The sequence below is a fragment of the Eulemur rufifrons genome, chromosome 1 (genome assembly GCF_041146395.1).
Source record: "Eulemur rufifrons isolate Redbay chromosome 1, OSU_ERuf_1, whole genome shotgun sequence".
Lineage (NCBI taxonomy): Eukaryota > Metazoa > Chordata > Mammalia > Primates > Lemuridae > Eulemur > Eulemur rufifrons.
Window position 1 is genome coordinate 64,588,538 of NC_090983.1, and position 25,743 is coordinate 64,614,280.

The following is a 25,743-nucleotide window of genomic DNA, read 5'->3' on the forward strand; positions in this document are numbered from 1 at the left end:
GGTTCAGGCCAGACTTGCACAGTAACGAACACATCCTTGCACTTCAGGAAAGCTTCAGAGATGTGGGAGGTTGGGACCAAAGTGAGATGGCTGAGCAGGCAGCTGTGTGATCAATCGGGCGAAGCTGGCACAGACATCGAATGATGTGGAAATCAGGGTGTAAGACCTTACCTCTTATTCCGCTTCAGAAGAATTAGAAAACTTTACTACCTAAGGCTGTTTTTATTGTTTTTCCCTGTGTTTTGAAACATTGTATCTATTATTATTCTATGTTCATTAAATAAACCACTTTCTAATTTTTATTTTTTTTTATGAGACAGCGTCTTGCTTGGGGCTAGAGTGAGTGCCGTGGCGTCAGCCTAGCTCACAGCAACCTCAAACTCCTGAGCTCAAGTGATCCTCCTGCCTCAGCCTCCCGAGTAGCTGGGACTACAGGCATGCGCCACCATGCCCGGCTAATTTTTTCTATATATATTTTAGCTGTCCATATAATTTCTTTCTATTTTTAGTAGAGACGGGGTCTCGCTCTTGCTCAGGCTGGTCTTGAACTCCTGACCTCTAGCGATCCATCCGCCTCGGCCTCCCAGAGTGCTAGGATTACAGGCGTGAGCCACTGCACCCGGCCTTACTTTCTAATTTTTAAACGTTAAAGATGTACTTTGTATAATTGTCAGTAGAAGGTTTTGCTCAGCATAAGATAATCAGTGGTACCACAGTGAATTTTCCTATTTCAGCTAAATGAGTTGCCATTTTGGTTAGCCTGTAAAGGGTTGATGAGGGTAGGTGTTCAGCTTGCTATTGAGCATTTGAAAAATTTTAATTTTTTCTCGGCCCCACCCACACAACACACGCTGAGAGGCTGGGAGCCACTGCTCTGTACCTGTGGGACTGGCCTGGCTACGGGCTGCCTTGCTCGGGGTCAGAACCAGGGGATCGTAGAGATAGTACTTTTTGCCCATAGTTTCTCAGTCTTTGATAACTTTAATTCTTGGGAATACCAGGGCATTCCCTAGGAACGCTGTCCCTAGGAATCCCTTGGATTCTTAGAATCCCCACAAGTGCCATCCTGCCCATTCAGTCCTAGGAATGCCATTCCCTTGGAAGCCATGCTGACATTTTAAATCTTACCAGATATGTATAGCAAGAGAGGTCAGTGTTTACTTTTACTTGCAGATTATATAAAAGAGAAAGTTTCATTTCAGGCCTAAGGAATGCTAGAATACATTTGAAAGCAGAGGCTTGGTACAAATTCAAACATGCATAATGCTTCACATATATTTTTTAAACTACTGTGCATTTCAAAAATCCAGAAAGTTATAATGCGTGTGCTACTCTGTTTCCTAAGGCTGAAACATCAGTTGATGACTTTACTAATCGTGCTTATTAGAGAAAAATCATAAGCTCTCATGTGCTTAAATATGTAAATATACAATTGGTTAATAGGATCAAGGGAAAAGCTGATTGTAAATTCATAAGGCTATGCTAATGTCACAAATTGCAGAGGTGAATTTTGACGTGGTCAGAAAATATTCCAGTTGTCAGATAAGCTTTTTTCCCCGTGATGATTGGAATGTGATCCTCTTTGTAAATATGCATCGCAGTTACTGCTTCTCAGAAAATTCACTTGTGTATCTTTGGTTCACTTCAGCAAAGGGTGGGTGGGTGGGAAATGATCTAAGAACATTGCTTCTCAAACTCTTGTATGCTTGGGAATCCCCTGTGGGACCTTGTTAAAATGTAACTTTTGATTCAGTAGGTCTGAGGTGGGGCCTGAGATAATGCATTTTTAATAAGCTCCCATGTAATTTCCTTACTGCTGGCCCCTAGAGCACTCTCTGTGTGGCAAGAATGTCACAAACCCACCCTCTTCCACCTACTCTTGAGTTCAGCTTTTCCAAAATTCTAAAATTTGCTCAGATTTGACCATTTTCTATGGCTTTGAGATTTTTTTGTTTGGGATAATTTAGGAGCTCTCTTTTTTCCATTGGTGATCACAATCTAAAAGTGTTAATAGTATGAATTCTGCCACAGAGCAGAGAAGGGGAATTTGGGCACAGCCCCTACTGGACTCTAGATGAGTTGATCCAGAATTCTTCACGTATCTCTAAATTGAATTATTAGTAATAATAGCTTCCTACGCAATATTGTGCCTGAAATGGACTCCTAAAAATAGCAGTGGAGGAGAAATTGGTTATTTTTGGAGACACTGCAAACAGCTGAGAGTTGTGGTTCCATGAGGGCATCCTCTCTAACTCGGTAGTGCCTGCCAACAGTGCCATTTCCAAATCTGCTACGGTTGGCTCGATGGGGTCACGTCTGCCCTGCACAGATTGTCCAAGCTTCAGACACTCTGTTCAAGTGTCCAAGGTGACTTGGGTGTCCTGTAGTTCCCCTGGTCTCACTGGGTAGTATTTTAAAAGGACTTGAGCAAAGCGAATGGCTAAATAAAAATAGGTGTGTTAGCATAAATATCTCACTTTCTGTTGGAAATTAATGGACAGTACTCTCTTCTGTTTTAGCAACAGGAACAAGATCCTACCAACCTGTATATTTCTAATTTGCCACTGTCCATGGATGAGCAAGAACTTGAAAATATGCTCAAACCATTTGGACAAGTTATTTCTACAAGGATACTACGTGATTCCAATGGTACAAGTCGTGGTGTTGGCTTTGCTAGGTAAGCATCCTGCCCTGTGTTTACTGTGTCAACAATAGCTCTGCTTAGTTATCTTGGAAAATTAAAAATGACCAAAAAGAGAGGATTTAAGCAAGGGTTATGGGAGCCAGTGGCACCGTGAACTTAAGTTACATGTAAATATTGATCTGCATTTTTCCAAATCTTTTGTAAGGTCATTAGGATTCTTAAACCTGAGCACACTAAATATTTGGTGGCTCATGTCACTGAACTGTCACATGAGCAGTAGTTCTAAAAGTATGTGTCCTTAGTATTTTGATTAATTAGATCAAGATGCTTCTAACTTCTTAAAAATAACAATTCATCTCCTAAACTCCATAGATAAATCAGTATTTTTTTTCCTCATTAGATGGAAATCTGATTTGTTTTCAATAAAATAAATTAATTAGGTTCTTAAATGAAATATTTCAAAAATTCAGAAAAGGATATGACACCTAACATCACACCAATTCAACAAATATTAACATTTTATAATTTTTGCTTGAGATTTTTTTTTAAGAAATCTTTTAGCTATAACTAGAGTGCCCTCATGCCCTCCCTCTAATATTTATCCCCTTCTCCCCAGAAAGGAAACTTTGGTATAGTGGTGAACTTGGTTTCTAAAGGAAAAATATTAAGCAGAAAGACCTTTGATTTTTTTTCTTTTTTTAGTGAAATTCTAATCCAAAAGCCCATGTATAAAAGGTGATTTTTACATTATGCATTATTTAGAAACCTGTTAATACTGTGTAGTAACAGATAATGTTTACATGTTTTGAAGTATTGACTGTGATTTTGGAGGAAAAATTGCTGACATTTTACTTTCATATACAAACGACAATCACCTCTAGGCACAGATTTGTGTCAGCAGAGCATTATTATTATATATTATTTTATATATGAGGAAATTGAGACACAAAAGGGACAATGAAGCAAAGGCTAGTATTTGTTTCCTCTGCCGTTTAGTCCATTGCTCTTTCTGTTAGGCCGTACAAGTTTATAATAAAACTGAAATATCCTACAGGTAGTAAGTCACCAAGGCCAGCATCTGCGGTGTACACTTCACTGGTTAAAGTGATCCAGGTGAGACACGGAATGACTGAGCATCATCTTGTCACCTCTGCTGGTGTTCTTCTGAAAATAGATCAAGGAGGATGATTTCTGTGAACCTAGTTAAATCCTATTTTTCTGTAAACTATCACTATCCATTAAAACCGAGGTATAACTTTCTGGGAAGTTGAGGAGGGTAGCACGTTTTGAGTAAATTATCCAATGGTTCTTCCATTAAAGAAAAATAAGTCAAAGTGATTTAAGTTTCCAGAAATGTTTCTCAAACGTTTTTAGCCACATGTAGATACAGAACAAGTTGTGAAGTTAAGCTCCAGCTTTTAATTACTCCTCCAAGCCAAGATGACAAGGAAGATATAATGGACTTCACTAATTAAATTTTAAACCTTAATGTAAAAAACATACAAGGCACACCCTCTAATGCACTAGTTGTTATCATGACTTTTTAGACTGTTACTTTGTGAATTTGTGAAAGACCATCTTTAAAATGACTAATATTCTAGCAAGTAGCAGATACACTAGTATTTTAAACCATTGTTTTTACTTTTAATTCAGTATCATGACTAACAAAAGCTACTGTGTATTGATTTTCAATTTTCCAACAATTAGAATAAAATTATACATTTGATATACTTGGTATTAAACACTCTGGATATAATTTATCCTTTCTTTTAGGATTCACAATGTACTTTGCTCTTCAGTTATTTTACTGTGAAAGTACAAAAGCAACAGATAAAGAATAAGCCCTCTTGTTTATGATATTCACATTTTTGTTAGGTTTCATTTATATCTAAAAAACCTATAGGAATATTTCCACGTGCAGAGAACAAAATGAAAGCTAAGAGACCTCTAAATATTTATGTGTTCTATTTTTATGTATAAATAGGATGGAATCAACAGAAAAATGCGAAGCCGTTATTGGTCATTTTAATGGAAAATTCATTAAGACACCACCAGGAGTTTCTGGTATGTTGTTTGTCTAAAATTTTATCAGTAGTCTTTTATGTAATGTGGGTATAACTGTAATACATGATGGATGGTTCTTCCATCAAGAACAAAACGCCTTCATTTCGTGCTTTAAAATTTATTTCTTTGGATCTACAAGTAGGACTTAAAAATTCACCTCTCCTTGCTCATTAGATGTTTCAATATTAATGGAAGCAGACCCAGTGGCAAGGAGTGGTCTGGTTTGTAAACCGCTGCACAATCTGCTCTGCCTTTGATGTATCAGCCCTCTTCTAACCCACCCTATCGCCATCCTCAATAAACCTCCTGTCGTTGGGTCGTGTCCCTTGAGGAGTGTGGTGCCTTTCCTTCCCAGCAGTGCCTGGAGCTCCACTCCTATGGCCTTTGTGTCCACTCCACTTCAGCCACTTTTTCCCATTGCTGTACTTTGTGTTGTCATTATCCAGAAGACCACACTTTCCATTTCAGGGCCACACTCACTCTAACTCCTGTGAGACCTGATCTGAAATACAAAGGGATCTTTCCATTTGTTTATTGGTCCTTCTTTACCTGTTTCTTGTACCTGCTAAATCTGGTCTCCATTTTTGAGCACTAAAACCATTTCTATAGTGACATCCTATGTTATGACATCTTTGGCCACACCTGCCTGGCAGAACGCTGAACCTGGATTCGTCCTACAGCAATCCACCTTCACCACACCTGTTGCATCCAGGCAGCCAGAGGTTGACACCACCACGGATCAAATGTCTACAGCTCAACCAGACCCTGCACACTGCTGGTCCTCACTCTACCTCCTCACCCTTCCCTGGCAGCAGCTCTCAGTTTTCACCAGCCCACTCAGTCCCCTACCTAACCACCCTCCCTGACTCCAAGATGACTTCACTTCCTACTTGATGAATAAAAGTGAGATCACCAGGTAGAAATGCCATCAACTTCCTCCAAACAAGGAGACTCACACCCACATCCAGTCTTACCTCTCTCCTTCCTTAAAGTCTCAAGGGCAAGGGTTTCAGAGCTGTCCTTGAGATCACGTCCCATTGGGACCTTGCTCTGCCAATGATTGCCTCCCTCTCCTATAATGCCAGTCTCTCTCTTTTGCTTTTATTTTTTCAACAAAGCCAAAAACTTATATTTTCAATTAATAAAATAACAGATATCTAGCAAGACTAATTGCTGAAGAAATGGAAGAAAATGTATCAAATAATACCAGGAACAAAACTTGTGAACATGAGTACAATAGATATTTTTAAAAACACAGAATTCAATGAACAAAACTATGAACTACTTTATGCCAAAAATGTTCTAGAAAAAGGTAGCCATTTGTGTTTGTAATCATTCAAGTCTTTGCAATTTTGAAACTAATTAAACTAAGCACTCTGTTCTTATCAAGATCCTTCTCGTGTAAACTGTTTAGAAGTGTGGTCTTTGCTTCCTTGCTTCCCATGCACCCCTCAGCTCTCTCCAATTTGACATCTTCCCGTAGTGTACAACTGAAATTCCTCTTGGGAAACTTACCATATTAGTTTGCTAGGGTGGCTGAAACAAAGTACCACATACTGAGTGGCTTAAACAACAGAAATTTAGTGTCTCAGAGTTCTGGAGGCCAGAAGTCCAAGATCAGTGTGTCAGCAGGTTGGTCCCTCTGAGGGCTATGAGGGAAGGACCTGTCCAGGCTTCTGTCCTTGGCTTGTAGATGGCTGTCTCTTCACATAATCTTCTCTCTTTGCACATCTGTCTCTGTGTCCAAATCCCCACTTCTTGTGAGCACACCAGTCATATTGGATTAAGGCCCACCCTAGTGACTTCACTTCAACTTTGAAGACCCTGTCTCTAAATAACATCTCATTCTGAGCCACTGGACTCTACATAGCTTCTTTATGGAGGGGTGCGTGGGTGTGGACACAATTCAACCCATAACACTTAACTCCAGATTCTCCCATCTACAGACTTTTCCGTCTCTTTGAATCCCGTGTCTGTCTGCTGTGTGTATTTGGTACAGCTGGTCCCTCGCTCATCCTTGACTTCTGTTACCCCTGTCTCCATTTTCTTCCCATCTTGTATTATTTCCTTTTCCATTGTAGACTTGTTTCTTCTCTCTGCTCTTAATTGTTGGTGTTTGCCCGAGTTCCATTTTTGACTCACAATTCTGATAGACTCCATCCACTCTCAAGGTTTCACCTACTACTTATGCTCAGATGACTCTTAGACGTCCATCTCTCATCCTGGCTTTTCTCCTGAGTCTCCGGCTGCCTGGCCTCGGTCACCTACGGTCATCCACTCCAGAACTAGACTGGTCCCCCTTGGCCCTTCCCATCAAGTCCACTCCTCCTCTCATGTTCCTGTCTCAGTTTATGGAATCAGTATCCACCCAGGCACCCAAGCCAGAAGTCCAGTACTGGGCTGCCACCAACGCCCTCTGTCCTTTATCTCTTACACGTGAATAACCTTCAGATCCTTCCACGTTTCTTCCTGATTAGTTCTATAATCTACCTTTCCCCTCCATTCCTCTTCCCACGGCTTACTCGAATCCTTTATCATCTCTCATCTAGGTCATTACAGCGCCATCTAATTGCCCTCTCAGATATTTTTCCCTTACTGTAGCCAGAGATAGGGTAAAATATACCCCTCTATGTCACTTTACTGTTAAAAATCTGTCCCTTAGTTAGAAAGAAAGATCCAGGATTCCTGGAATAGTAGAGAAGGCCAGAGGTGACTGGAGCCCATGCCTGCATCTGCAGTCCCATCTCCCTCCATTCCCTGCCTTCCTGTGTGTCCTCTTCTTAATCGAACTGAACTGCAAGTGGTATTCCCAGCACACCACGTTGCATCATCACTCCCTTTTGCTTTCTCTCTCGTGGTTTCCAACGGCTCAGATCCTTTCAGTTCCCTTTAACCTGACTGTGTCTTCCTCACCCACAAGACACTGGTCAAGGCTTGCCTTCCCCTGCAGGGAGCTCCTCTGACCCAGTGGGTTACACTCTGTTTTGCAGAGCACCCTGAGGATACACACCTGTATCGTAGCACTTGGCCTGCCTACATGTGTCGGTCTCACAAAACTGAAAGCTCCTTGAAGGCAGAAACTGTTTTCTCATCTTTTTATTTTCATGACCAGCACAATACTTGAGCCATACTAAGCAACAACAAATATTTGTTGGTTTTGAATAAATATGCCACACTATTTAACTCCAAGACAATATTACCTCCTTATAAGGTCGCATAGTTGGGAAAAAAAGTTGACATGTCTTCCAGTTTGCAACCGGCCACCAGCAAGCTTCCTGCCAGCCCGGGAAAAGTTTCAGAATTTAGAAACCACATCACCTTGCTTTGAGGGGGAGGTACTGAAACTATTAAAATGGGGAAAAAGAGAAAAAGCCACATACAACCTCCTCTATCTTTTCTCCCCTGTAATTTTAGCCTTCTTATGTTTAGTTGGCATAATACTTCTGCAGTTCTGCTTCCCAATCTGTATCCAAATCAGTGAGTCTAAATCAATCCTTAGGTCTGTGTCAGCTAACAGCCCACGTTCCTGCTTTTACCCAGGCATGCCCTAAGGTTAAAGCTGGGATCTCAGTGTTAGATGCAGGTCAGGAGAGGGAGCCTTTAACTGTGCTCCGCTGGCCTCCTGTCAGTCAGATCTCTTAAGTGGATTAGCCATATCAGCACATTTGTCCAAAATATGATGCTGAGGGAGCAGGCACTTACTTTCATCTCTGAACAAAGAAGGAGTCTCTGAAGTGAGCAGTTGCACTAGAACCACAACATGAGAAGAGAGTGCCCCATCTGACAAAACACAAACTTTCCCCCCTATAGTGTAACCAGTTACCTCACCCCTTTTACTATGCAGAAATATGTAACACTGAAGTAAATTGATTCAGTGAATTGAACCTTACGAAGTAACATAAGGTCTGACTTCTAGAAAGTGAGCACAGGAGCCATATAGAATATTTATCCCAGTTTTTCACACAAGGGATGGCAAGAAAGCATTGAGGTGTTTTGAAGTTAGATTAATTCCAGCCAGAAGTCACTGAAGTGAGCCATTTCTCTAAGGCTGTGCATAAGAAACTAGTATTCAGTATTTATTCTGCTATAGCTCCAAGATTCCATCTTTAACTGAACGGCTAATGATTACCATTAGAGATTCACTTTAATTTTCTGTATCTAGTTGAGTTTCATGGCATGGAGGAACTAATTTGTAAGTGTATGCAATACCACAGGCTACACTTGATCTTGTAATACTAAAACCTAACAATACACTGCCTCTGTGGCTATATCTGAAGTTGAACTGCCTATAGGTACAAGTTTGGAGCATGAAATATAAGATCTGGAAGTATGCTATTCCAAGGAACTCAGCCTAGTGAAACAGCCTCTTTTTTGTTTTTTAAGTTTGTTTTATTTTCCCATTTTGAAAGAAAAGAAGAGAAAAAATAATGTTTTTAACGTCTGCGCAAGTAAAGACAAAAGAGAAATTTCATACGAGGAACCTTGTGTAAACCCTACGTCTCAGGCCTCCTAAGTGTAGCACCTGTGCCCAGCTGTTGTTTTCGTTGCTTCCCCTGTGTCATCCTTTGCATAGGCAGGACCCCCAAGCATTAATCCCTTTGAAAGGCAGCTCATCCCCCTACCTATGACCGCTTTATTCTCTCAGCTCATTCTTGCATGCAACAAGGAAAGTTCGAGAAGGAAAAATATCCAGAGCACATTTGTGTAGATGCTGTGTAAGTCTGAGATAAGACCTTCCAGTTCCTTCAGTGAAATAGGTCTCAGGGTACCACAGATCAGGGTTGGACAGTTTCCTTTTTTTCCAAAAGATTTCATGGTTGTGTCATTTAACTTTTCTCTTCAAAGTGGGTTTGCAGACTATTGGGCACATCCATTCAAGGGGAAGAAAAGACCTTGATTTTCAAGCCACATGTAAATGATTGTAGGATCCTCTGCACCTTAGCAGCCAGCAGAGAATAGTTTCTTCCAAGTTGTACCAAGTGACAAATGGGGCACAGGAAACAGACAAGTTCCTTCTGCATCGAGAGCATCATTGCAGGAGGTACAATTTTGCAATCAAGCTGTTCTCTTTGTTCTGAATCAGTACTTAATTTTGTACCATTTTTGAATGTTTAATGATTTTTTTGCTTGTGTATTAGTCTTGGTTCCCAGCTAAATTGCAGGTTCTTTGGAGGCAGGAGCTGTGTTTTATTCTTAATTCTGTTCTAGGCTCAGAAAGCTTGTGTTATCACCCCATACCACCAGCAGTTACCGAGTCATTTCTACGAGCATTTTTCATGTAGAGCGTATCCCAATAATCGTGGCTATTTTGAGGGCCTTGTTGAACATCTTTTTGCATGTGAGTGTGAGGTTGAATTGCCTTTGGGCATGAGTTTAAAATGTACAATCCCAGACTTGTAAGCACACTGCTGCAGTGACTTCAACTTTTCCTCAGAACAAGTCCCCAGTAGACTTGAAAACCCACAAAGAATTTCAAAGACTTGTCAACTTCTCTGGACTTGTTTTTTCTTTTCTTGTATACATAAGATTTATCTTTGAGTACCAGTCTGTTTATTAGATACTGCTCTCTCCTTTCATATTATGGCTACTCCACGAGTGTCTCCTTGGAGTGCACATGATTATTATCGGTAGATCCAGATGAAAAACAAAAATGTTGTCAGGCAAGGGTCAATTTGAATGAGCCTCCACTTTAATGTTTAAACAATGTGGGCTCATTGCTAGGCAGACATAACATTTCATAAATACAGCAGAAGATGGTTTATTTAGTGATGTCAGTTGTTTAGCTGGCACAGGCAGAATTGTCCAGGATGATTCCTGTCAGAGTGCTTGGATTCTTGCGCGGCTGGCAGTTTGCCTCTGACCTGGGCTCCAAGTACAAAAAAGAAACCCACGTTAGACACAATCCCCAAAGGACACTTTCTGAAAATGAACAAACTAAACAGTGAACTCATCTTCATGGTGACACTTTAAGGAAGTCTGTAGATGGCCAAGCGGAAGGAGTCAGCTGTGCACGTGAGTTGTCACTTTTCCTACACCACCTGCCGCCCTGCCAACACTCTTCGTATCCAGGTGACACAGCCATGGTTCCCCACCCTGGCCTGGGGCACAGTGCATAATGTAGTACATGTTTATAGTTCTGTAAAAATGTAGTGTACCACATTGCAATTTTTAGTGTAATGTGCTTTTTAAAAATCTTCTCTGATTTTGCCATATTCTAAAAGAGGCTTTATGTTTTCTTACAGCAGATGCTTCTATAATGTACATTATACTTCACTGACAAAAAATACTTGCATATAAGGCCTTTTCTACTATCTTTCCCCACCCAGTTCTTCATTTTTCCCTGAAAATATTGAAACACTATTCTTTATTTGGATTTACCTTGGTTTTGAGTGCTGGCTGGTCTGTAGCGAGTTAGGTTTGCTTGGGAGATCTCCAACCAGCGTAAAGAACCCATGGCTTCTTTGTGAGACAATCTAGGTGAATTCCACAGAGGATTTCAATAACTTCTTAATGCTTGCTTGATAAAAATTCCATTGCAGGGAAACAGTATGGTGGCAGTTTTCCCCGCAGTGAATGCTAGAGCAAGAGATGGAAGGTTGTAGTTATCTGGAACTGATAATCCAAATTAGGAGACATGCTCTAGGCAAAAACACTGAAACACGTGATCATGATTCGGGGATTTGTCTAAAAATGCTCTTCCGGCACCTCCCCGAAAGAGAGTACAGTCTCCGAGAAGACTAACAACGCCCGTGACATGGTGGCTGGAACTCTCCTAGAGCTGAGAGCAGCTCCAGCGCCCTGCTTGCCCCAAACACTCTGCCCCACCCACCCCACCGGTAACCAAGGCCAACAGTGTGTTCAGTGCTGCAGGAGATGACGTGGTCACCTATCTCTCTGGACTTCTTCATGACATTAATGGAGTCTGAATAAGTCCCTGCGTGCTAAGAGCAGAGAGTTTTAAAAAGTGTGTAGCACTGGGTATGTGATCGCCTGCTGGATTGTCAGTGCTGTGCTGGTGTCAGTCTGCCGAATCGCTCAAAGCTTCATCTGTGTCATGGGGTGGGGGAGCGCGGGCAGGGGTTCAATGAAGTGCAGATGTGACTGCTGGCAGACTCCTTCCAAAGCCTTCAGCTTGTTTCACATCTGCTTTCTGTGTTACTCTGACTTGTCAGATTGGGTATGTGCCCAGCGGGGCTTGAAAAACTCTCTTGCCCACATTTCGTAACTCTCTGTGTACGGTGATATTATTCAGGCATTGTCCTGTGCCAGAGCACAGAAAAGGTAATGTTTAGAGGGAAAAGTATGACTCTGGTGAAAGACCTGGAGATTTTTCAAAGGCTTTTATTGCCCATTTTGTTCCCTTAATATTTGTCTTAAGCATTGTTACTCTGTAAAAACAGAAAATGTTGGTCTCTCTAGGACAAAAGAAATACTTGAAAACACATGCGATGTTCCTGGTACCTTTAGGATGATGTGATCGTATCTCCCTCACCCAGTATGTACAGTAGAACAGGGACTAAATGCACACACCTTGAGATGTGCCTTTCCAGGGTGGCTCTCTTATGAGGAATCCTTGCCCTAAGAGCAAACATGCATGATAGTTGTGGGTGGCCAGTGGGGCAAGAGCTGTCTTGCAGATCCAAAATTCAAACTCATTCTCCACTGAAGAGAGGAAGTATAGTTTTGAAAGTGACAAGAGACCACAGCTGGAGATGTGCCAGGGAGTTAACCCCAGATGCTTTGAGTGCCACACCAGGCTTATGTGGGGCTGGTGCTGCCTTTGGACAATTGTCACCATTGATCATGCCCATCCCATTTTGCACCCTTTCACTATCAAGTTCTGCCAGTGAGGAACAATAAATAGTGGAGTAAGATTTTATTAAAGCACAAGGATCTTGGGTGGAAGATGTGGGTGTTACTGTGTAATAGTTTTCTAAAAGGCATTTGCCAGCAACTTCATCCTTAACTATAACTTGAACATTTCTTTATTCTATGAGAAGCCAAGACAGCAACCCTAGCCAGCTCATTAAATCTCTCAGAATCAAATCCCCTGGATAACAGGCCAGTCCCTAAAAGTGTTTATAACTTCTAAACAAGAAGTCCCTCTCCTGAGAATTTATCTTAATTCGAAAGCAAGGGGAGGAGCCATAACTCAAAAAACTTTGAGCTCACCTGTTGTCATAGTAGTAAGAACAATAGCTAATATTCACTGAGCTGCTCTAAGCATCTGAGTCTTAATTGTAACAATCCTTTGAAATGGATACTATTACTATCCCCCTTTCACAGATTATAAAAACAGAGACATTGAATAACTTGCCCCAAGTCACTAGCCAGTAAGTAGCAAAGCCAAATTTTAAGCTGGTGGAGACTAATATTGAGGCGGTATTCTAAGTACCATAGAGTACAACCACTACTACAGCAGTTGGCTCTGGAATTAAAAAGATAAGCAAGATACACACCCAGATGCTCATGCAGTGTTAGTTCTAACAGTAAAGAAACTGTACATGACCCCTTTTCAAATAGAACACTACGTAACCATTGCACAAATGATTCTATGACAAGATAGGGGAAGGTCCACAGTATAAATGATAGAGGAAGAGGACTTCTCATTGCAAATATGAAAAATGAATGTATCTACATAGACTTAGAAAAGTAGTAAATATAGGATATTAAAATATTTATCTTGGGGTGATGGGGGCATTGAGTTTTTATTTTCTATTTAACATAACTTTAATATTGTGGAATCATTATTTTACTAATATACATCCCTTCTTTGGTGGGTTGAGAAGTGAGGTGAGGGAGAATTGTGATAAGAAGAAAAATCAAATCCAGTGGACACAAAGCTAACACATGAATATATTGCAAATGTTGTTTATGCTATCGTCACACTGAGCACGGGATGGCAGCACCATGTAAAGGACAGGAGGAGAAATCAAATCTCAATAAACTAGTCCTGGCAGGAAGAACATCCATAGAGAGAAGCTGTAGCTCTGCCTGTTGGCTGAGTAGGACAATAGAATTTGATTAGAAAACAGGAAACGATATTGTGGGCATAAAAAATGGATAATCGTTATTGGATCCGTAGGTTGAAATTTTTTTAAAAGAAGAGACCCAGATAGTTCCTTGCATATTGTTAGTTGATGAATTTTGAAAGTAGCCAGCATTATCAGAAAGAAAGCTAATTACAGTTGCTGAGTGGACTAGTTTTCCACAACTGATGGAGAAGCATCTATCAAGGGCAGTTTGCGTTTTACAGAATGTTGATTAGGGTAAAATACTGCTTAACTAGAAATATGGGAGTTTGGAAGGAGTAGTTTCTCCAGCTGTTATCACTGTGGGCGTCTAGGGAAAGCTTGGAGAAGACCTCAGTTAGAGCACACCGAGGAAAAGGCCCATCCTGTTACAGACTGCAGGGAGCTCCAGGCCCTCTGGTAAGATAAGGGAGGAGAACTTGCAGGAGATCCAGCCCTGAGCTACAATGCTTGCTCACAGCAGGCACCGTGGAAGTGATTTTTAGTATGAATATCAAGGAAAGACATTTGAGCCCAAATTACTATAGAGTTTGAGCTTCAGAAGATAGGTAAGGAAAGTATAAATATTTGGTGTTATAACAGTGTTAGTTATAATGGGCTGTAAGTCATCATAAGCATCACCGTATGGCTCATAGTCTCTTAGAAGGGATTGTTAGTACCATGAAATCAGGCATTTGTAAAAGATCATCCCCCTCTCAAAGCCCTGTTGAGGGCACGTTGGAGAATCCAGGAATGCTGTTACCTTAGCTGGCTCTCAGGAGATGCCAGAAAATATGTTAGGCCCTTTTGCCACTTAAAATACCTAGAAATTTCTTAAATCTTTACATAATTTGCTTTCATGGAACAAATCTTGTAAAAAGTAAAACTTTAAGAACTTACAGGGAGAAGCTGTTTGTCATAATGTCATTCAAGTAAATGGTAAAGTGATTGTAAAAGAAATACAGCTATTTCTGCATCAAAAGTATTGTGTTTCTAGGTGGCATTTTTATTAAAAACATATATCTCTACAAACAGTACTCTGTTTCATAAGTGACTAAATGAGTTTTTATAAGGTGGGTACACTCTCTTCCCCAGTAAACTGCAAGCCCCAATGAGGCAAGAACCCTGTTTTGTCTACCACCGTATCCCCAGACCTTGTGTGCCTGCCACGTAGTAGACACTCAATAAAAATTTCAACTAATAAATAGACCAACAAGAATTTTAATAGAGGAAAGAAGCTGCTAGAAATTTACATTGCTTCACATGAAATACTGGGGCACTCCTATTTCCCTGAAACGAGGAGCTAGCAACCATCTAAAAAATGTGTCATTTCTACTGGTTATAATTCTTTAAAATAAGAAGCTTGTTCTTCTAAGATATGGCACACCTGCCAGTAGACAGACTGTTTTAAGTACTTACCTTTTTGCTTTTAGAGGGTAAAAGTATCTTAATGACAGCACAAAATCATGTAGCAAATATAATTCATTTTTGAAAGATTCAACTACATCCTTCCATTTGTTTCATTTTGTTTTTTTTTTTTGTTTGTTTGTTTGTTTTTGAGACAGAGTCTCACTCTATTGCCCAGGCTAGAGTGAGTGCCGTGGCGTCAGCCTAGCTCACAGCAACCTCAAACTCCTGAGCTCAAGCGATCCTCCTGTCTCAGCCTCCCAAGTAGCTGGGACTACAGGCATGCACCACCATGCCCGGCTAATTTTTTCTATATATATTTTTAGCTGTCCATATAATTTCTTTCTATTTTTAGTAGAGATGGGGGTCTCGCTCTTGCTCAGGCTGGTCTCGAACTCCTGAGCTCAAACGATCCGCCCACCTCGGCCTCCCAGAGTGCTAGGATTACAGGCGTGAGCTACCGCGCCCGGCCTCATTTGTTTCATTTTGAATGATATAATTGCAAACATGTTGTTACCATTTGATGTTTACCTCGTCATTCTACATTTTTAGCAGGCTTTATTGTCACCTGAGATTTCTTTTCCTATGACAAGTCAGAGTCTAGATGAATGAAAATATATTAGAAGCACCTTATCCACAGATAGAGGGATGCTTGGACATTCAGCAAATGTAGAGCTTCAGTGCACACCAGGGTCTTGCGACTTCACTGCTTTCATTCACACCTGCCTGCTTACGTGGCCAGGAGTGAGCTTCCAGAATGAGTCCAAGCTGGTCACTTTCTTTCTCGGAAAGAAGTTATGCTAGTGGAGGAAAATGACCTGTTCGCATCACTACCTGAGCCAATAACCTCTTTTTCAAAAAAATAAAAGTTAAATTTCCATCTTGTAGCTAGTTTTTATAAAACCCTCCAGATATAAGTGTCTTTTCACAGTGAAGACTCACAAAGTTCCAGCACCACAGAATTTGCAATACTTTGTCTTGCCCTATGGGATTATATGGAGGCAAAAATCTTACCTCTGATGTCCCTGGATAAAACATTCAATGCTATAAGGACCTCTCTAGGTTGGTGGAGAGTAAGGTCTTGGCTTTTCTCATCTGAGCTCTTGATTTGTCCTTAGATGTCAAGGTGAGATGTCCCCCGGCACCACACCCCATTCTAGATAGACACACGTACATGCTTATGCATTGACCCAGGAAAATGACGGGAGTTTCAGTGCGGTACTTTTTTGGTTTTTTTTAGAGATGGGATCTTGCTCTGTCACCCAGGCTAGATAGAGTGCAGTGGCACGATCCTAGCTCACTATAACCTCGAATTACTGGGCTCCTCCTATTTCAGCCTCCAGGGTAGCTAGGGTTGCAGGCACATGCCATAATGCCTGGCTAATTTTTTTTTTGTTTCAAGACAGGGTCTCACTATGTTGCCCAGGCTGGTCTTGAACTCCTGGTCCTAAGCAGTCCTCCTGCCTCAGCCTCCCAAACTGCTGGGATTACAGGAGTGAGCTACTGCACCTGGCCTCAGTGCTGGCATTTTAGGTAGCATTGTTTTGGTTGCCTTCAAAGGCGAGAATGACTAGTAACTTAAGGGAATTGCAGGTATAAAATAAGTCTTTACTCTCAGAAAGGTTTGACTTTTCCTCCTCCTCCTATTTGAATGCTATATTCTCTCAGCCCTAGTTTCCATCCGCCTCTTAGTGGTTCGGCTGTAGAACTAAAACTGTCCTTAGTGATTAGAAAGCCCTCTTGCCTTGTTTCATCTATTTATTTACTTTCTGTGATTATTGGTAAAGGTACAAATTCCCAAAAACTCAATACCTTTTTTTGAAAAGACGAATAGACTAGTTCATCTACAGTTTGGGACCTGGCCCCAGTCCACCTCCCATCACACCCGGTTTGCCTTAAATGGCAGTTCCTTGTTCAGGAAAGCGGGGGTTCCATCAGAAGGTAAACAAAGGGCCCTTTTGTGGATGGTAAGGCCGAGGCTCGTTGATATTCTTACCAGACACCTAACATTTTTGCTCTTAACTCCTGGTACCCATAGTACAGTTGCCATTCAGAAGTGAGCTCGTATTCCAACCCATCCCTCTGGAGTGGTACACACTGGGAAGAGAAGAAAGGAGTGCCAAACAACAGCCTAGACAGCTCACCAAGAAGGAATTACAGTTGGGTTTTTGTTTTGTTTTGCTCTTTGGCAGAGAAGTGTTGAGAGACACTGTTGCTTCCACCCTGTCATTAGTGGGTGGGTAATGGTGATATAAAATAAGAGATGAATTAGGATAATAAGAGGCAAAGAAGAAAGGAATAAATTTTCCACAAGCAATATTTTTCTCTTCATGGCTATTTAACTTTGAAACAGAACTTGAAAGTAGTAATCATGGTTCTATAGTAGACAAAGGGTAGAATGTGGGAACCAGACAGGAAGGTGTGATTTCCTTTATTACATTAGCTAGAAACTTACATAAAAATGCACAACTTTTCGGGAATACTCTGCTATTTCCATTATAGAAAAGCAAAGAAAAGGAAAAGTCACACTGGTAGCCTATTGTGTTGTCTGTCACCTGTTTGGTTTTTTTGTTTGTTTGTTTGTTTTTAACTCTAACGAATATGAAGCCTTTAAAATAGCCTCTGTATCTTCTGCTTTTCTGTTTCGTTTCTCGGGTTTTCCTTTGGACTATTTTGTGAGTTGGATCCATAGTAAAGCTACACCCAGTGGGATGATGAAAGACACAGGAAAACCTTTACGTAGCTTTCTCACCACAGCTCTCCCTGCTGCTGTATCCCAAAAATAAACAAATGAGACCTATTTATATTCACTCATTGATTCCACCAAGGTGTAATAAGCACCTATAAAGTGCCAACACTTAGGTACTGAGAATACAGTGATGAAAGAAACTGACAATGGCACAGTCCCCGTGGGATTGACATTCTAGAAGGAGTAAACAGACACCAAACCAGTAACTACACTCAAATTGTTACAAATGCTATGGATAAAAATATGATGTGAGAGCTATATAAAGGGGGTTTGTTTTCTACTGGGAGAAGTGAAAGATCTCTCTAAAGAATTATAAAGATAAGTTTGGGAACATTTAATGTTGGGGGAGGGGAGGATGGCACTGTCCTATTTGCATTTGAAGATTATTTTCGTGATGGTCCAGAGGGGAATTGGAGAGGGCCCCCAACAAAAAGTGTATCTGCACCTAAAGAAGCGCAGAGTTGAAGCTGAAGATTCCACTGCTTCTCCAGAATGGTCCTTTAAATGTTTTCATTACATTCTCATTTGGAAATAATAATTAACATGTTATTCTGTACTGTGTTTTTCACCAGTGGATAATTTTATAAGGTTCTGAGTAAGCTTTTGCTTTAAAGTCTTCTATGAATTCCCTTAAAGCACCAGTATTGCTCCTATTAAAGAAATTCAGGGCCGGGCGCGGTGGCTCACGCCTGTAATCCTAGCACTCTGGGAGGCCAAGGCGGGTGGATCACTCGAGGTCAGGAGTTCGAGACCAGCCTGAGCAAGAGCGAGACCCCGTCTCTACTAAAAATAGAAAGACATTATATGGACAACTAAAATTCTATATAGAAAAAATTAGCCGGGCATAGTGGCGCATGCCTGTAGTCCCAGCTACTCGGGAGGCTGAGGCAGTAGGATCGCTTAAGCCGAGGAGTCTGAGGTTGCTGTGAGCTAGGCTGACGCCACGGCACTCACTCTAGCCTGGGCAACAAAGTGAGACTCTGTCTCAAAAAATAAATAAATAAATAAATAAATAAATCGGACATTTAAAAAAAAAAAAAAGAAATTCAGTTACAATTTTGTCATCTGCACACACACATAACTGTGACTTCATATGATTTTTCCCCATTTACTCAGTTCCTACAGAACCTTTATTGTGTAAGTTTGCGGATGGAGGACAGAAGAAGAGACAGAACCCAAACAAATATATCCCTAATGGAAGGCCATGGCACAGAGAAGGAGAGGTGAGACTTGTAAGTCCTTTCTTGAAAATTTAGTGGGGACATGTAACCGTGAAAGCGCCACATGAAAAGCTCCGCAAAAGGCGTCTTGACTTGGCCTCTGCACATCTGAAATAGGTGCCAGGATTAAACCTTCCTGCTATACATTATAATTCGAGTGACATCAAATTAAAACTCTTCCCAGTATGTATGGGAAATAATGATTCTCCATATGAACAGGTAGTTGGTAGAAACAGCTATGTTTACTGGCTAGCTACACATAAAGTAAAAGAGCATTCTAAACAGAAATACACAAGTGTTTTGGAGGGTTTTTTTAATGTTACAGGTTTCTTAAAGGGGTTTACGTTTTTAATATTCAAAGATTATCATAAACATTATTAGAATACATAGTATATTTATCATTAAGTTGGGTGTTTTTATTTATTTATTTTGGTTCAATATTTTGAATAGTTTTCTTTATTTAAAGAAAACCCTCAATTTTTAAATAAAATGTTGGGCCTCCATTTCCCCATATTTATTTTCCATGAATTGTTATTTAAGAAACAATAATAGCATACTGGTCCAAGAATGTCTGGGGAAAACGTTCTTGAATAGGCACTGTCCAGTGATAACCACTGGCCACATGTGGCTACCTGAGCACTTGAAAGGTAGTTAGTATCCTGGAGGGATTGAATTTTTCATCTCATTTTAAATATTTGCATGCGGCCAATGGCTACCATATGGGACAGCACAGGTCTAAAGCCTAATTCTCATATTTAGTTTATGGTGTACTTGACTAACAGAAACTCCCAGTTTTATCAAATGCTACTAACCTAGAACTGTCTTATGCTGCTATGACTCTAAGAAATGGAATTTTTAAATTGTGCCTTTCTGGAGGAATGTTTATATTCCTTTCTCTTTCCCATAGGCCGGAATGACACTTACTTATGACCCAACTACAGCTGCTATACAGAACGGGTATGTCATTAAGGAAAATGCATAATGGCCTGAGGGAAAATGTGAAGGTGGAAAATCTCAGACATTTGTTCCATGAATTATTCTATTTAAAGGATTACTTAATAAAGGCTTTTGTGTTTGTTCTAGATTTTATCCTTCACCATACAGTATTGCTACAAACCGAATGATCACTCAAACTTCTATTACACCCTATATTGCATCTCCTGTATCTGCCTACCAGGTTTGTACCTTTAGGATTTGTCAGCAGTATGACAACTTGCGGACCATGAATCTCTGCTACATTTTTATGTGTCTTAAAATTTTGAACGTTTATAATGAAATTTAAGTCAAATGTTATGCAGCTTGGATACCCAGTTTAGAATAAGCTGCTTTTTATTTGGCAGAGTGATTTTACTTTTATGTATAGGAGAATGTAAAGCAAAGGGAAATGGCTGTCAGTTGTCAGTCCTCGGAATGATAGCATTTTAGAATTGGGATGAACCCAAACACTTCCTTCACCAGCGGGCCCTGCTTTTGGACACCCTGTGTGCCAAAAACTGAAACTTAAGTTAACTGCCATTAGGTAAAATACAGAGTCGGTGTGTACTCTTGCTTTTTATCAGCAGGAACTAATAAAAGAACCAGTAAACATGCTAATACACAAAGGTGTGTCTCTCTTAGGTAGCGTTAAATGAGCAGTGCAGATGACATTTGAGGCAATAAAGAAAGGAAGAAAAAAGTGACTTCCTATTTAGGTTATTTTTTTGAAGGGGCTTTACCTTAAAATAAATTCCCAACTTAAAAACAAAATCTCATTAAGCACCTTGTAATAATATTGACTTGATTTGATTGCAGGGTGAGCTTCTGTTCTTCATGAACGCAGTGGTATACATGCATTTCCCCTCCTGTATCAGAGTACCTCTAACATGGTTACTGCCGTGGTCTGGACCAGGAACATTATAATGGAGTTCCACTATAGACATGCGGAAGTAGAGTCCTCTTTTGTTGACTGTTGGAATCCTGTGTGGCTAAACAAAATTTTTGTATATTCTTGTTTTTAAAACAATTGAATTAAATGTTGTAATCCTGATTTCTGGGGTTAGGGGACTACAATATGTAATCTAATAGCTGTGTTATTTTACTGCTGTAAACCTCAATTTCCTCATCTTTAAAATGGGGATAATAATAGTTTCTATCTCATAGGTTTGAGAAAAGTTATAAGAACTAAGTGAGACTACGTGTGTAAAGAGCTCAGCACAGTACCTGGCAAATTCATTAGCACTTAATAAATGTGAGCTATGATTATCATCATTAATATGCAGGATTAGTTGGCTCATAATAGAAGTATATTAATTATACTTTTAAAATAATGGATTGGTCAACATAAGCAATATCATAAAGCTGGTTCTATCTAAAAATATAAAAATGGCTTTAAATAACAGAAGTGATTAGATGTGCTAAAACTGAAATTTTAAAGTAGCATTCACAGCCTTCCTCAGCTTTTAGGTTTTTTAGTCCTCCTTTCCCTGAGTTGCCACTCATTTTCTTTATTCTCTCTGGGTTGTTATGTCGCTTACTCTGTTGCTTCAGTCTGCTGGATGTAGTAGTCACTAATTTAATGCCTCCTCAATTGTTTTGGACTTTCCTTGCCTGTATAAGATTCAGTGAGATCTGCTCTAGTGCATTTTCCCTATTAACAATTCCTGTGTCTGCTATTAATAGGTAGTCTTCTCTCTTAACTACCTGAACTTGGAAACCTCTGTCATTTATATGTCACCAAAAATAGGGCAAGTGTAAGCTTGTTCTCAGGCAAATGAAAGATTGTACATATTAATTTGCATTCATGTTGGCATAGATATTACAGCTCTTAAAGCATTGCTCCACCACCTCTTTTTCCTTCTTTAATATAAAAGCAATGTGCATTTTGATCACAGAATCATTTCATAGAATAAAAAATTAGGAGACCAGTGTTGGTAATAGATTTGATACGGCTAAGTGGAAGGAAACAACATATTATTTCAAAGGCCTGATTTCCTCTCCTGGGCATTCTTTATTTCTCTGAGATACAGGTAGAATTTTAGTCCATCAGCCTGACGCTCATGCTGTAGCCTCTCGAGCTGTTTCTTAACCCCATATGTTCAAAAACCCAGTAGGCTCATTGAATGGGCTTTAAGTGATCTGTGATCCCCTTAAGTTGTTTGCACAGTGTTGCTTGCTTGTGTATGTGCAATTAGTTGAGGGTGGGAGGAAAGGGTTTATTTCTTTCATCAGGTTTTCAAAGGAATCCATGACCCTAGAGAGGTTAAGAACCAATGTTAAAGAGTTTACAGAACATAGATTATTATTCCCATTTTATAATTAGGGAAAATTGAGGACTAGAAATTGATAGCAGCTGATTTGCTGCTTAAAAAAAAATTGGATTAGATGTCATAGCTCCCTGACCCCGTAATGCTGTAAGCTATTTTAGATTATTAAGGCCACTGAAGCATATAAAAATGGGAACATCTAGCCCACATTGGGGTCTGTAGGGAGCTGCTCACCTCCCTGTGATTTATCCTGTGAGGGTCCTGCACTAAACCACCCTATGCTCATGCAATTGGATTTGAGAAATTGGCATCTGCAGGAAACCACCAATACCCCAGTGGGGAAAGGCTGCAGTCCAGATAACTGAAATGTTAACAAGGCAGAAGCACTTAACTTTGGTCTGCCTTAGGTGGCAAAGGAAACCAGAGAAAACAAGTATCGGGGCTCTGCTATCAAGGTAAATCACAATACATTCTTCCCCCATGACTCTTCCCCATGTCCTCTCTATAGACTCTCTGAAGTTAACAACAGGGGATAAAATACAAGAGGGTTTTGTTGTTAAGAATTAGAAACTGAAACTCCTTTTAAAATTACATAGACTCTGGAAAGCTCTGGGCATCAAGAAATGGACTGATAAGTTTTTCTCTTAAGTGGCAGACTACACATGCTTTCTCTCCTGCCACGACACCTGACTCTCACGTCTTATTTCTCATTCCAGAGGGTTTGCTGTGTGGATGCCCTTTTGACTGTAGATGTCAAAATCTAGTTACTAAAGTTTAATTTCCTAAATCTGAATTTCAGATTTTTATTTTCCACACTAACTAGAAATTGTTGACTACCGTACAAGATTTCTAAAACCTAACATTCTAGGTATCAAAGAGAGATTGAATTTGGTTATTCTTGTTAAATAAGTACATAGTAATACTTTAAGGGTTAGCATCTAATAAGATGTGCTAGAATTCTCATTCATCTGTGTTCCTAAAGTACCTAGTTCATACCTTGACTGTAATACATTTCACTAATTTATTTGAGTTGTTTCTATGTTTATCTCCCTTGCTTAGACAGTAAATTTCTTGAGGGTGGGGCCCATGTCTTATTCTCCTTTTTCTCTTTGGTGCCTAAAACTCAATAAATACTTCTTGAGTGGGCAAATAGAAATTGTTTCTAAATAATCATTTCATCCCATTCAGAGTGACCAGTTTGCCAAGAACTCTAACTGCCTTAATCTTTTTAATCATTGATAGTATTGTTTCCTTATTTTCTTTCTGTAGATTTTTAGCATGATTAAAAAGAGTTCTAGAGAAATAGGTAAGCATTACAATGGAAATCAATATTTCTTTCCACGTCCTCCCTTTTCTAGGTGCAAAGTCCTTCTTGGATGCAACCTCAACCATATATCCTACAGCACCCTGTAAGTTTTTCCTCTTAATGTCTTTGTATTTTACAAGTAAGCTATGTATGTATATTCTCTGGGTTAAAACCATTCGCCTCCACTAGCCTTCGGGTGAGGCGTGCATTAGCACGCTTATGTAACCGTGATGTCACCTTCTATGTAAAACCCATGTGATCATGCTTTTGCTTGGCATATTGCCACTATTTTTCCGAGCCATATATAAATGCTTTCCATATTCTCACTGCTGCTGCATCACCCCAACAATAAAGAGTATGTCTCATCTAAAAAAAAATAAAATAAAATAAAAAAAAATAAAACCATTCGCCAAAGACGGTGTAGGATTTAGGAATTGGAAGCATGGAATATGAGAATGACCTGCATGCTTGCCATGAGAAAGTCACACATTTGGCCCTGAGCTTTCCAGTAACCAATGCAAAATGGGAATCCTGATAAGCAATGCAGTTCACAATATGTGTAAGGTAAAAACGGATTGCATTGCTTAGGAAAATAACCGTTCTTGGCCTTAAGTTCAGACAGGACCTTTGTCTCAGGATACCTCCTTAATGTGGACACTGTGCAATGTAAGACCATGTGTATGAAACAGCAATCCAGGGATAACAAGTTCTGAACAAGAAGGTGCTGAGATGACCTTTAAGAAGCAGATAAAATATGTTTAGGTGATAATACAGGAGATGTGTCTGATAATATATGTATGTGTGTGTGGTGTGTGATATATACACATACACACATATATATCTATACATATGCACTTGATACACATTCATAAATCCATACAAACCTACACACTGTGTATACATAATATGCATCTACTAATCCACACATGCCCATGGCAATCTGTGTCCCTCATACTCTGTGCTACCCTATTGTAGAATGCTTAGAAATCAACCCACTTTGAATTTGGGGACTTCCTAATACAGTAACTCCTACAGGTGGTGCCGGTGAATGAGAAAAAGGAACAGGAACCGCCTCCACCATATTCTGGGCTTCTGAGTCATTTTCATGTTACCACACAGTTTTTGATAATGCACATTAAAAAATTAGAAAAATAAAAACATTTCTCATGAAATGTATTAATAGCAAACATTATCTCTGACACACATATCTTTTTTTCTTTTTGGCAACTTTTAGAGACAAAGACTGCACATATCTCTGTTTACCATCTTTGAAAAGGCATTAAGGAGTGTGTGCAGAAGGTTCCTATCTGAGAATTCATTACCTTTTCCTACCCAGATTTAAACTGCGTGATTTAAAACAGAATTGAAATACATACACACCTACCTCTGCCCTCAACCATGTACCTAATTATCAATAAATAACAGTGTATGTCAGGTATAGTGATGCCAAAACATATGTTAGTGTTAATATTTATAGAGTATGTCAGAATACTTGCATTCTCAGGTAAGTGGGTGATTGCAAAAGTCCAAAAATAAAGAGTTAATTAAATTTTGGTTTATATAATCAATGCACCATGATGTAACCATTAAAAATGATGATAATGATAGCTGTGCAGTAAGTTAGATAAATGCTTGTAATAGAATGCCAGCAAAAACCCAGGATACGAAATTGTTGGTGTACTCTGATTACAACGATGTAGAGATAGGCAGAGGCTAGATTCTGGCAGTCGTTCCCTGACATTGTTAATAGTGGCTGTTTTAAACTGGCTGAGTTATGGGCGATTGTTTTTTCCCTCCTCTCTGTTTCCTTAAATATATTTAATTTGATTTTTAATGACCAATATTTTTTTTCAAATAAAAGAATCTGGAGTTAGATTATTAATCATATCTGAGTTGGCTTCCTCCCCTATTACCAAAATGTCACTTAAAGTTCTGAGAAACACGGAGTGAGTGAAGAATGTGCTCTCGATCCTAACGACCTGATCCTGAACCAAATGACTGTATAGAACATTGTCAAACAAAAGACTACATTGATCAAATTAAATATAATCTGTTATTTCGTGACTATAGAAAGCATCAACTGTCATTTTTTTTCTAAGT

General features: G+C 39.8%; 1 protein-coding gene across 6 annotated transcripts in view; it reads left to right on the plus strand.

Annotated features, from left to right (window-relative positions):
• RBMS1 (RNA binding motif single stranded interacting protein 1) overlaps positions 1-25,743 on the plus strand; it is a 209,162-nt gene that overhangs the window by 178,464 nt on the left and 4,955 nt on the right. For 3 of the 6 annotated variants that reach the window (XM_069472200.1, XM_069472211.1, XM_069472219.1), the window contains exons 5-11: positions 2,520-2,677; positions 4,629-4,708; positions 18,992-19,107; positions 20,003-20,052; positions 20,179-20,272; positions 22,745-22,792; positions 23,696-23,746. In XM_069472200.1, the coding sequence (XP_069328301.1) occupies positions 2,520-2,677; positions 4,629-4,708; positions 18,992-19,107; positions 20,003-20,052; positions 20,179-20,272; positions 22,745-22,792; positions 23,696-23,746 (597 nt within the window). The remainder of the gene's footprint in view (positions 1-2,519; positions 2,678-4,628; positions 4,709-18,991; positions 19,108-20,002; positions 20,053-20,178; positions 20,273-22,744; positions 22,793-23,695; positions 23,747-25,743) is intronic. The other 3 variants (XM_069472228.1, XM_069472237.1, XM_069472191.1) reach the window with 3 other exon arrangements.